We start from the raw sequence: 13,212 nt of genomic DNA on the forward strand, positions 1-13,212 counted from the left end.
TGTGGGACAGACAGGAAGCCTGTAGCCCTTTAAAAATTTACCAGAATGTTTTGTGATAAAATACCTTTAGGTTACCACAAAATAATAGAAATATGCACTGGTAAGGGAGCCTGGGGCTTTTCCTGTTAGAGTTCTAAGAGCCCATGGGCTGTAACGCCAGGTTTGGCAGGGAGGAGGTGCGACGAAGGGGACTGTCAGAGAAGCAGCCTTGCCCTGCTGTGCTCCAGAGATGGGGGTCGGCCCCCCAGGAAGACTCAGAGGACAGATAGCTCTCTCTCTAGTTCTTCAAGGCTGGCATTCGTTTTGAAAAATCGTGTTTGAGGGGCTGGGGGTGTGGCTCAGCGGTAGAGCGCTCTCCAAGCACGTGCAAGGCACTGGGTTTGAGCCTCAGCACCACATAAAAATAAATAAAATAAAGGTATTGTGTCCAACTATTTTTTAATATTTAAAAAAAATTATTTTAAAAATTGTGTTTGAAATTCTTCTTCCAGGTCGATTCCTCATGCCAGACAATTATTCCCAAGATTAAGCTGGAGCCTCATGAAGTGGATCAGTTCCTAAACTTCTCTTCTAAAGAAGGTGTGTCCCTTGTCCTGCATTCCTTCAGTGCCCCTGTGGGTTCAAACGGCCTAAAGAGAAGGAGGAACAGCAAGAGTGCTGATTTAGTTGGTTCTGGGGAATAGCTCGCTTCTTAAAGAATCTGGATTCCACAGAAATATTTTGAAAGCTAAATATTCTTTTCCCCAAAGGCACATGCCTCAATTTCCAGCCAAGTGTTAACTTCCCTTTTACTCCAAACCAGGATGATTTTTCAAACACCTTATAGACTATTACAATGTGGTCACAGGTGACCAGACCCGCTGTCCTGTGCCCTCTTGGTGTGGACCTTCTGTAGCCCCACAAGGGCACAGCCGTCCACACAGGCACTTGCTTAGTCAAAACAAGTGATTCCACCCTCTGGAAAGTGAACTCATCACTTAGCCGCCTGGCAATGCAGGCTTTGTTTTGGTTTTTGGTGCTGGGGATTGAACCCCCGTGGTGCTTAATCACTGAGCCACATCCCCACTCCATTTTTATATTTTATTTAGAGACAGAGTCTGGCTGAGTTGTTTAGGGCCTTGATAAGTTGCTGAGGCTGTCCTTGAACTTGTGATCCTCCTTCCTCAGCCTCCCCAGCCATTGGGATTGCATGCATGTGCCACCATGCTTGGCACCATGCAGTGTTCAGATGACATTTAACAGCAGTTGCAAGGAGCCCCATTGCTTCAGGGCATTTGTGGCCTCTAGCAGTGTACCCCTTCTTGCCATCTGTGTAGAGCTAAGTAATGTCATCCTTGAGGTGGCTTTGCTTGCTTCCTTCTTTCCCTGCTCTCTCTTGGTTTCTCCTGCAAAGCCCATAGCTGGGATCCTGGATGTGACCTCTGTGCCTCAGGAAGCCTAGGGACAATCTGTGTCTCGTTTATATAGATGCCTCTGTGCAGATCCTGCTCCTCTCAGTTCCAGGCTGTGTTCATGCTCTCACCTCCCTTTTTAATCTATTTTTTAAAAATTTTCAGTAGCGCATAATAATGATACATAATAACGACATTGTGATATAATTGCCAGAGCACATAATGTAATTTGATCAATATGTGTTTTAAAATACAACAAGCAAGAGATCAGTATATAATGGTCATAGAAATGTGTTTGCACTGCAGTATATAAATGTGTGAACGTTACACCTGAGTCTTTCTCATGGACGTATAATCAGCTCATTGCATGAGGAACTGACTCAGGAATTGTACTGTGACCACTGAATCAGCATTGGCCCTTTCTTTACCTCCACTCTCGGAAAGAAAGGGTTAAAGTTCTTAAGTGATATTGACTAGAATCTATATGGAGACATTCCTCTTTGGCGATGAATGATACACATAACGCTTTTCCACTTTATATGCAGTTTGAAGGTGGTTCCTTTAGTTTTTATGGCTCCGGTTGTTACTCTGCTCTTTTCATTTGTGTTGTAATATGGTTCAGCGAGTGTCATGGCAGGAACAATGGATCCCATAGTGGTTTCAGAATGCAGGTCACTGGAGGAGAAATATTTCAAGACCCAAGGAAATAGCAGCCCTTCCTCATTATCCTGGGTGGAAAGATCAGGAAATTCAATATCCTTGAATGCATCACAGTTTCTGGGCAGAGTCGCTTGTTGTCCCCAGATCTTTCAGTAACCCAAGAGCGGCATTTCAAATGGGATTTAGAAATCGGATATTGGGGCACCTGTGGCCAGGCCAGCAGCTCTCCGTGGGTGGGAAAGATGAGATTGGAGTCCGCTTCACTGGATCTTCCTGTCATCCTGTTTCTGTCTTCTGGGGGATACCCACTGCTTGGAAAGGAGAAAACCATTAGAATAAACTGTGCCAAGTGAGAGGGATGGGGTTGCTCTAGGCTCTCTGGCTAGCACTTGGGAATGTAATCGCACAGTGTGGAGCCTCCAATAGGTTAGTCTGTTTCCTGTTTTCCTTTCTCTCTTACTTATTTGTTTGTTTGTTTATCATAAAGTGCTGTAGTGCTCATTGGGAACACTTGGTGAACATTCATGGGACTCCTTCTTTCCAGCCAAGCTCATGCATGTTTGGCACAACCTGTCCCCCTGACTGCCAGCAGATTTTAGCAGGCTGGTTGGGAACAGAGTCTGTAGGATTATTTGGGAATATTCTTTAGCTTTAAGAATACCCACAGGCACTAAGATGACCAGGGAGCTTCTAGTAAGACTTTGGAAGAGAAAAATAGACAGAAGCAGCACCTAGGTGCCCCTGCAGGATGTTGGAGAGGGAGAGAGGTTGTAAACGAGAGAGGGAAGAAAGAGAAGTGGGCTGGGCCTGTGGGGGAGGCAGCGGGGCCGAGAGGAGCATCATCCACTGTGACCTGGCGTTCACGACTTTGGGTAGGACAGCCGGCAGTCCCAGGCAGCTCTGGTGGGGCCCATTTCCTCAGGTCAGTAGTTGTGGCTCAGAAAGACTCTCCTGTCCCTGGGGCCTCGGGCATCAGCATTTGAGGACAGGAACAGGAGCTGAAGGGCCCAGGCCTTGCCCGGCCTCGGCACCCCCCGCCCAGGCTGAGCAGGCCCAGGTGTGTGGAAAGCCCCAGGCTCCCCGCCCAGTCCCCAGCTGCTGCACCAAGGGCTGTGTTGTCTGGGGCCCAGCTGCTTGGGGTGCAGGGCTCATGGAGGTTATCTCGCTTGGCCCAGGAACAGTGGCTGGCACAACAGAAATATCTGCTGTTCAGAAAAAGAGGGAGGACCACCCCAGAGTGCTTGCCAGCCACGCAGGAGGTACTACCTGACACCATTAGGCTCCGTGGGCCCTGGCAGAGTGTGGCACACCTCCTGAGGGAGGGCTTTGTGGGAGACGGTGCCCCTACACCCGTTTGTTTTTCCTGAGCCTGCTCATTTTTCTGAAAGTGGATTTGGTGTTTTCTGAATGAATAATGCCAGGCATCTTCCTATGGGCCCCGCCATGCACAGCCTTCCAGAAACGAATGTGTTTTTCTCTAAGCACCCCATGATGGTGCCTAGGTTTTGCTGTTAAAAATACTATGGTTTAAAGTATGTGATGCACTATCACAGTGTACAAATCAAACACTCTAAACCATCTGGAAAGGATACAGTGGGAAGTCTTGTCAGCACCCTGTCACCGTCTACCCTAAGTTTGCCTGCTCTGGGCCATCTTGTGTGTACTGCCAGTGTTTGTTTCTTTGTGCCAATGCAAGCAAATATGAGTCTGTCTTCTCTTCTTTGTACAAAAGGAAGACCACTGTACACACAGTTCTCTTCTGAACATACCTAGGAGATGTCTTCAGGTCAGCTCATGGAAAGTCCTCGTCCCAGGTTCCGCCGTGTGCATGTATGTGGTGGGCCCAAACCTCCAGGCCTGCTCTGCAGCTGCTCTGTGGGAGATTAAATGTGCTTTCTTTCCTCCAGCCTCCGTGGACCATCTGCACTTACCCCCAACCCCTCCCAGCAGCCACAGCAGTGACTCGGAGGGCAGCCTGAGTCCCAACCCATGCCTGCACCCCTTCGGCCTGCCTCAGACCCACAGTCCTGCCAGGGCCGTGCCCCGGGGCCCCTCTGCACTTTCCAGTTCCCCTCTTCTCACGGCTCCTCATGTAAGTATTTGGTAGGCCTTTCTGGGTAGATATGAACCCTCTCAGTTTGATTTTTGCTCTTGTAACGAAGTTTCTGTTCAGTGGCTAATTGTCTTAGTCTGTTCTGTGTTGTTATAACAAAATACCCAAGACTGGATAGGTTATAAAGAAAGAGGTTTATTTTGGCTTATAACCAGCTGTAAAGTAGGATGTTAACAACCTTAAAGAACATTTTTAAAAAACAACCCATAAATCTCACCTCGCTACCACACTTGTCTACCTTTCTATGGGCACAGTTCCAGTTTTTAATTCATGTGTTTGTGGTACAGACCTGTAAGCATGAGGAATAAGAATCTTGTTCTTTTATCCTCAAAATTATACCATAAATATTTACTTAGAAGTCCCAAATCATCATTTGTGCCTCACAAACATAAAGACACTGTTTTCCAAATAAAAAGGAGGTAAAAGGACTTTGTTTTTCTAGAGAGTGAATTGGTATCTATGAAGTCTTTATAGTCAACTTTTAAAATTTTATAATATCATGACACAAATTTAAACAAAGTGAAATATTTAAAATGTCTTCACAAACCACCTATCCATTCACATAATTTTCTCCCACAAGTTCTAGATCTATAGTAACATATGTCCTTGTCACCATTACGGAATCACTGAGAGAGGGTCAACCCTGTCCACCCTTCCTTTCCCTTCTCCACTTGCACCTGAGTCTTCACTCTGGATCACCTGAGTAGCCTCCTCCTAGATCACCATGGGCCTCCCCACAGTCCATCCTCCACCTTTATGTAGGACGTCTCCCCCTGCCACACACTTGCCAGGCAGCCATACTGTTTCCCTGTCACCACCTGTAGGCACGAGGCCCCGACATCCTGCTGCATAGGAGGTGGCTGGCCTCCATTGCTTCTCGAGCTCCCTAACCCCCTCCAGGAGCAGGCGTCTGGGTTGGGTCCCAGAACACGCCTTTTTCTAGGAATGCCCTTCTTTCTCTCATGTAGATCATCCCCCTGGGCAGGAGGCTCAGCTCAAGTCCCCTGACTTACCCTGAGCCTTCTCTTGTCACATGATCACATAGGTACTATCTTTCTCCGAATTTTTAATGCATCCACAGTTAATATTACAGTTCAGCATTCGATTACTTTCATCCTTCCACGGGCACCAACTCTGTCTCATAGCCTTGATCATAAGCTACCTGAGAGAGGGTGTGAGTCCTCCGTGGCTCTGTGCCTGCAGCTCTATGCACGGGTGACTCTGTGACTAATGTTCACATGCCGTTCTGTTCTGGGCCAAATGAGATGAACTGCATTTGCATCTTCATTGCTGATGGAGTCTAGGAGTGTTGAAGCCAGATGCCCTTGGGGGGTGCCTGCAGGTGTACCTCTGGGACCTCAGGCCCCTGAGCTGTAGGTGGAGGCCAGGAGCAGCCCTGGTGTGTAGAGAGCAAGTGGCAAAAGGACATTTTCAGAAGGAGAACAAAACTCTTGCACAAAGTGAATCTATCCTCACTCCGAGGCCTGGAAGTCCCCAGGGACATGGGCAATGAATTCTGTACCTTGACTTCCTGTGTGGTAGCTCCTGGGACCCTTCCTGGGAAACGATGGGTGGAGGCCTCTCATCCTCGCCTTGCATGGTCCTCCTTGGGCTAACGCCGCACACCAGCATCTCTTCTCCACCCGTGCTTCCATTTAAAGGATCTGCTTCCCACCCAGAGCTCACGGGTCCCTTTCCTCCTTGCCCCATCAGGAGGGTCTCGTCAGCATGTCCCGCTTTCTTCCTTGACCTTTCCTGCTCCTTGGTCTGCACAGAAGCTGCAGGGATCGGGTCCCCTGGTCCTGACCGAGGAGGAGAAGAGGACCCTGATGGCTGAGGGCTACCCCATTCCCACCAAACTGCCCCTAACCAAATCAGAGGAGAAGGCCCTGAAGAAGATCCGGAGGAAGATCAAGAACAAGGTGAGCCCTTCAGACCTAGGTCCTTCGTGAACAGAGAGAGGGAGCAGAAACCCTCAGCCCTTCCCCCTTCCCCAGGGCCAGTGCTGGCCTGCACCATGGTGGGGACCCAGGGTCAGCCCTTCCCTTAGCACCCACCCCGTCTTCCTTCATCCCTCTCCATCCGCTCTGGGCCGTGGACTCTCAATGCCATGTGCGTGCTCCTCGGTATCCAGCAGCACATCCAGCATCAGGGAAGAATATTATAACTTCCACGTAAATTTATACTTTAAAAAATATCAGCCCTTTAATTTCACTTTTATGATGTATGCCACATTTTTTCTCTAGTAGACAAGTGTATCATTTATAAATAAATAAATAGAATTCACTGGGTTTACTTATTTTTTTCTTGATAGAGGTTTGTGATAGAGAATCTTGCAGTGGTTTGGTCTCTGTCTGGGCTCAGCCTTCTCCCAGTATTGGGCCCCTCCAGAGCTGGGAAAGGCTGGTGAGGCCCAGGGCCATGACCAAGGCAGAGACAGCAGGAGGGAGGTGGAGAGGAGGAGGAAGGCAGGAGCGAGAGAGGTGGGCATTATCTTCATTCAGGTGGTGCAAGCTCAGCTGAAGCAGGGGACAAAGGTGGCCAGCAGGTGAGCTGCAGGTTAGACGGGGCAGGTGGCCCCCAGGGGAAGCAGGGCTTCGCACCTTAGCACCTCCTGTCTTCCACTCATGCATAAATGGGTTGGTTATAGAGCTGGAAATTCATCTTTTCTCTCCTTCCTATTTCTCAGATTTCTGCCCAGGAAAGTAGGAGAAAGAAGAAAGAATATATGGACAGCCTGGAGAAGAAGTAAGCTGCTGTCTGCTGGTTACGTTTATTGGGCAATGGTCACAGAGAAGGGGGAGCCTGCTGATCCCTGGAAGGCAGGCTGCCTTTGCACAGCCCTGGGCCTCTGGGCTGTTGCCTGCGTCTTGCCTGCCACCTAGTGGTTATTGGAGGGGCGTTTATAATGCCCAAGAGGGAAAAGCATGCTCAGTCCTGAACCCCTTGGTTTCCAGCCAAGGATCCCTGAGTCCTTCCTCAGAAGCCTCCTTACAAACAAGAAGCATTGTTCACCTTCCTGCACATTCCCAGATCTCCCCAGAGGAGGCACTGTAACTCGTGCTGTGGGTGACTGGCTTTTTGTCACTTGAAGCCACACTTTCTTCTGAAAAGCCTAGAATATCAGGAGGGCTTTTAAAAAGTATGAATTAGCTGGGCATGGCAGTGCACACCTGTAATCCCAGTTGCTCAGGAGGCTGAGGCAGGAGAATCACAAGTTGAAATCCAGCCTCAGCAATTTAACGAGGCCCTAAGCAACTCAGCGAGACCCTGTCTCTAAATAAAATATAAAATGTGTTGGGGATGTGGCTCAGCGGTTGAGTGCCCTTGGGTTCAATCCTCAGTACCAAAAAAAGAAAAAGAAAAAGTATAAATTAAATTCAGTTTGTATTAGCCCTAGAAAATGTTCTCTAGCTGACAAGCTAATGCCAATTTTAATATAGGAAAGGGATCCTAGACCTAGAGATGAGTCTTCCTATACATCTGGAGGCAAGAATGGGTGGGGATGTTGACTGGTTCTAGAAGGTTCCATTAAAAGTTATCACCTGTCTATCATCTGATTTAGCATTAAGGGGTCCCATTCCATTCCATTGTTTCCTAAAGCATCCAGGGTCAAGATATTTCATGGAATTTCTTCACTGTCCCTTACGGGCAGGCAGGCCCCAACACCCAGATTCCTAGTCCTGGGTTCTCCCCTTCTTTTGCCCCCTACCCAAGCCCCAGGGTTTCATCCCAGTCCTTCTGGCCAGAAGAAGAGCCAGTGGCCCCACATCTCTGTAGGACAGAAGAGAAGTGTGAGGATGTAGGGGAGGATGGTGAGGAGGCAGGGTGGTGTCCACCTCCCGGTCCTGAGGCCCTCCTTCCTCAGTCCCTCCATTTCTCGTTGCCTCCTCCCTCCTCCCAACCCCAGCTGCCTCAGCTCTTTCCCTTGCCTCACTGGTGTAGCAGAGCCCCCTCTTCTTTTTCTGATCCCACCCGCCTTCACCCAAGCTCCTGGCTGAGTTTGCTCTGCACAGAATAACTGAGTTTCTTCTTTCTCTCCTCTGTAGAGTGGAATCCTGTTCAACTGAGAACTTGGAACTTCGGAAGAAGGTGGAAGTTCTGGAGAACACCAACAGGTGAGTGTTCCCCAAGTGGGAACTGATGGGCTGCTGGGCAGAAGGCGGGGAAGACCTCGCAGAATCCAGGACCATAACGTGGAGGAGGGTCCAGTGAACGTGTGTGCATCCAGGATGTGCAGGATAGCCACTCCACCTGCCCCTTCCTGCTACATATGCACACACTCATACGTGCACACGCATAGACATGCACACATAAAACATGCATACACATGAGTACTTTCAGGCACACAGAAAAACCCACATGTTCTTTCCTTTTTCCTAAAAATTACAGAATCCATGGGGAGGCTGATCCTGACAAGCTATTATAAGGAAGTTAGAGACTCAGAGAAAATAAAGTCCAAAGGTCTAATTCTCCAGAAAAATGACACCAAACTTGAGAGGTAGACAGGGAGGCACTGGCCACCTGATTTTGGTAACACGTGTTCATTAGTTTTAAAAAATACAGAAAATTATGTTTTTTAAAATCAGTCCATGAATTACGTCTCAAACCCATTTTGAAAAGCTAACTATGGGACTGAGTTAATGAATTCTTTTTGGCATTTGTGCCAGGCACACATGTAAGCACTTCCCACATATTAACTCACTTAACCCTTTGAGGAGATGGTGCTATTATTTTCTTCCTTAGGCAGAGGAGGTAACTGATACTCAAAAAAGTTAGGCAACTTTCTCAAGGTCATGCAGCACTGGTGCTAGACCTGCATTTGCAGCTAGAGTGTGGCTCTGAAGTCTCAATATAGGAAGACCACATTAAGATTGAACTCTAGGTCATATGTAGGGTGTTTATGGATAGGGGTGAGAAACTGGCTATGGGGGCTTTTCATCCAGAGTGTGTGTTCATATGCATGCACAGTACATTCTTACCATGTCAAACAGAGAAAAATGGGTTTGGGGGAGGTAAGCCCATTTTAGGGCTCAGCATTAATGTCTAAAAACAATTTTGCAAAGGTTAAGGATATCAGGTTAAATCTTGTATATTTTGGAAATAACATTACATTTCCTGAATCTCCATCGTTTGTTGTTCAAACAGCAGGAAGTTAAAACTCTGTAAGTGGTAGTATTGGATGTTGGGAGGCCACTGACTTTCCCTCTGCCTTTCAGGGAATGTGTGCCCATAGAGCAGGTCAAGAACAGTTCACCTTCAGTGCTCTGCAGCAGACTGCCCCCTGGGGGGAAGCACCAGCTCAGGGTGACACTGTGCTGATCTGATGGTTTCAGATGCCACAGTTTTGCCAGTCTCTCTAGGCTTCATGTCTCCCTTGTCTATCTGCACTCCCCAGGGGGTATTTCCTGAGTCGGCTGGTTCTCTGCTTCCTGCTCCCCCATCCAGAGTCCACAGCCATCCCTTTAGCATCCTGTGCAGATGGGAGTTCCCGGCACCTATCCTGGCACTTGCTGCTGTGTAAGCAGCATGTCCACAAGTGGGACAGATTCTGACCATTTGAGTGAAGGGGAAGAGGAATTTATCAAAGATGACTTTGGAAATTCATCTTCTCTAGCGACTCTGGTGCCATGCCTGCCTTTGGCCACATGGGGGCAGCAGAGGCACAGCTGGGCTGGGACTGAGGCCACCTGGATGTCTGTGAGGGAGAAGAACCTAAAGGCCACCTGGCCTGGGGAAGGGTCTCTCTTCCCCTCTGCAGCTGATGGTGCTGTGTCTTGAGTATTTATTTATTCTTTGATCATCTCAACCATCATTTTTGCTCATTGGTTTTAATCAGATATCCAGATTCCTTATGTTCAAACTGGTTGATATGCCTGTTACATACCAATTTACCTTTCATCTATAGGCTCTACCTCCCTTTGCTTGTTTTGCAGTAAGGAACTAAGTCTGTCATCCTGTCATCTCCACTGGCTCAGTGTCCTTTGTCGCCATTTAACATGGTCCTGTGTTCACTATAGACCATACTTGGTTTTGTTTTTCATTGTTTTGGTGCAAATTCTTCATAGTTTCTTCTCATTCTTCCATAAGCGGGTACATCATCCCCCCTGCTTTTCTGCTTATGAACAATTTCTAGTAACTGTCTCTATTAGGGGTTTGGAAATAGTTCTATTAAATTCAGTCATTTTTCCCGATATTAGCAGAATGCTTGCTAAAGTAAAACTTTTCATCACTAATGATCGTGAGAGTGCAGACACCTCTGCGAGGTGCTGACTTCATTTCCTTTGGGTTCGTACCCAGCAGGGGCATTGCTGGGTCATATCCCTTTTGGGGGAAACTTCAGTCACATTTTCCATAATGGTTGTATTAGTTTCTATTCTAATCAATAGTGCACGAGGGTTCCCTTTCCTCTTTATCCTCCTCAACATGTGTTATGTCTTATCTTTTTGACAATAATCGTCCTCACAGGTGTAAGGTGACATCTTGTGGCACTGATTTGCATTTTTTTGATACCTAGTGATGTCAAGTAGCTTTTCAAACCTTGGGAGACTGAGGCAGGAGGATCACAAGTTCAAGGCAACTCAGCAACTCAGTGAGAGTTAGTCTGAAAAAAAATAAGAATTTTTTTTTTTAAAGGGCTGGAATAGCCAGGTGTGGTGGTGCATGCCTATAATCCCAGCAGCTCCAGAGGCTAAGACAGGAGGATCATGAGTTCAAAGCCAGCCTCAGCATTGGTGAGGCACTAAGCAACTCAGTGAGACCCTGTCTCTAAATAAAATACAAATTAGGGCTGGGGATGTGGCTCAGTGGCCATATGCCCTTGAGTTCAATCCTTGGTGCCCCCACCTCCTAAAAAAGGGCTGGGGATGTGGCTCAGTGGTTGAGTGCCCCTGAGTTCAACCCCTGGTACCCCCAACCCCCCAAAAAGGGCTGGGTATGTGGCTCAGTTGTTAAATACCCCTGGATTCATTTCCCAGTACCCCCTCCCCCAAAATGTCTTTGAGGACCTTTGCCCTCCTTTAACTTGGGTTGCCCTTTTTTTTTGAGTTGTACGAGTTCCTTATATATTTTGGACATTAGCCCTAACACTTCACAGGTTTGTGAATGTTTTCTACCATACCATAGGCTGCCACTTCTTCTTTTCAGTTGTTCTTTTGCTATGTGCACACTTTTTAGTTTAAGAGTCCCTCTTGTTTTTCATATTTTTTAAACTTAGAAGAAGATATACATGTATTATATGCCCATTGCAAAATAATTTTTGAATATAATATATATTTTTTAAAATCCTGGTCCCTTTACTTAAATTGTTACATTCAAGGATATTTTGTATGTATTTTTACTGGGTATACTCCTGTATTGGAAACTGTTTTCATTTAACAAAAATTTACTGGACATATGTTTCTATCACTATATTTCTACAGAATCCTTATTTGAAACTCCATTTAAAGAATCTTTGTCATGACGTGGGTATCTGAATATGACCAGGGCTAGTGTAGGACACTCATTAGAGAAGGAAAATTTCTTTGTGGTTTTGTTTATTTTTAGCTTTCCTGAGGTACAATTCTTCATTTTTAAAGGCTGTGGTGTCATGGGTTGACATGTGTGTCCACTGAGAAATGACCGCAATCCAGTGAATTAACACACTCGGCGCCTCAGTTACCACATTTTTTAAATTCTTTTTTCCCCTCTTTTTGTTCTCTTTCTTCCTTTTTCTTTCTTTCTTCTTTCTCCTTTTCTTCTGTGCAGACGCCGAAGGCCTACCCTGTTAGCACACGCAGGGTCATGCTGTAGTCACCTGCTGAATGTCAGGTCCCCAGAACTTGCCCATTCTATAAACGGAAGTCTCTACACGGTGACCAGCATCCCCTCTCACTGACCTCCTGGCCCCTGGCAGCCACCGTGCCGCTCTCCTCTTTCTGGGTTTGACTTTTAAAAAAATGTTCTACACATAAGTGACATGGTGCAGTATTTATCTTTCTCTATCTGGGAATACTTGTCACCATGTCCCTTGACAGCTGTGAGCCTCTGTCATGGTTCCCACCAGTGGCCCTGTGTGTTCTCCTCACTTTTCTTCCTCTTCAAATTTTCTCCTGGTGAACAGCCTTTGTGTGGCGGTTGTGGCTGACAATCAATTCCTCCCCGTAATCCTTTCACAGATAATTTTATGAGGGAGCTGCTAGGGCCGTGATGTCTAAGACCAGTGGGTTTTAGTGTATTTCAACTTGAGAGGCAAATAAACAAAAGCAGAGCTGCTGTTGAAACGGGGCCCATGACCTACAGTGCCGCCTGCTCCTGTTCCCCACCCAGGACCTTCCCTTGCTCAGAGGACTTCAAATTAGCCAAAATGACTACAGTGCAAGCCCCAGCAATCCCCTGCCCCAGGTTGAATGCAGGGAGCTGCCATTTGGGGCACATGGTAAGAGAAGACTTAGTCACATTATACCTTGTGAGTGATCCAGTGCTTGACCTAAGCCCAGGGCTGGGCTGACTGAATGCACAGCTGTGTTTATACTCCTGTTGATGCTTCTTTCATTATTATCGTCTGGAGGCAGCAGGACAGAGGTAGAAATAACTGCAATACATGGACAGGATCCTGGGCCACCAGAAGTGAGTGGGAGACCCTGGTGCCATTGCGCCACCTCTCACGGTGAGGCATGACGTGGCAGGAGAATGCGCATGTGTCTCATCATTAACCAAATGGAAGGAAAAGGATTCTTTATTACATTTTCCTGGTTTTAGGCTACAGGGACTTTTCCATCTCTCCAGATGAACCTTAGTGCTTGGATTATAAATCACTTGTGAATCTTTTTGTTTAAACTGAACTAAGCAGTAACCTCCTAGCTTGGGGTTGGTTTCCAGGGGGAAAGACCCTTTTATCTGAGCCCAGGACACTGAAAGGGGGCAGGGTCAGCCAAGAGAGAAGGACACTCTCTTCACCCTTCTCCAGGAGCCTCTTGGGGCAGAGCTGACATGCTGTGGAAGCACCTTGGCACTTTCTTTGCTGAGACGATTCACTAATTGCACGCCATCAAGAAATGTGTGAGATGG

At 47.2% G+C, this 13,212-nt stretch overlaps 1 protein-coding gene across 1 annotated transcript in view; it reads left to right on the plus strand.

Annotated features, from left to right (window-relative positions):
* Creb3l2 (cAMP responsive element binding protein 3 like 2) overlaps nt 1–13,212 on the plus strand; it is a 109,735-nt gene that overhangs the window by 77,613 nt on the left and 18,910 nt on the right. Inside the window, exons 4-8 of the mRNA XM_076832807.2 lie at nt 492–579; nt 3,959–4,143; nt 5,940–6,086; nt 6,854–6,912; nt 8,214–8,282. Coding sequence (XP_076688922.1) covers nt 492–579; nt 3,959–4,143; nt 5,940–6,086; nt 6,854–6,912; nt 8,214–8,282 — 548 coding nt within the window. The remainder of the gene's footprint in view (nt 1–491; nt 580–3,958; nt 4,144–5,939; nt 6,087–6,853; nt 6,913–8,213; nt 8,283–13,212) is intronic.

Source organism: Callospermophilus lateralis, chromosome 1 (genome assembly GCF_048772815.1).
Source record: "Callospermophilus lateralis isolate mCalLat2 chromosome 1, mCalLat2.hap1, whole genome shotgun sequence".
NCBI lineage: Eukaryota > Metazoa > Chordata > Mammalia > Rodentia > Sciuridae > Callospermophilus > Callospermophilus lateralis.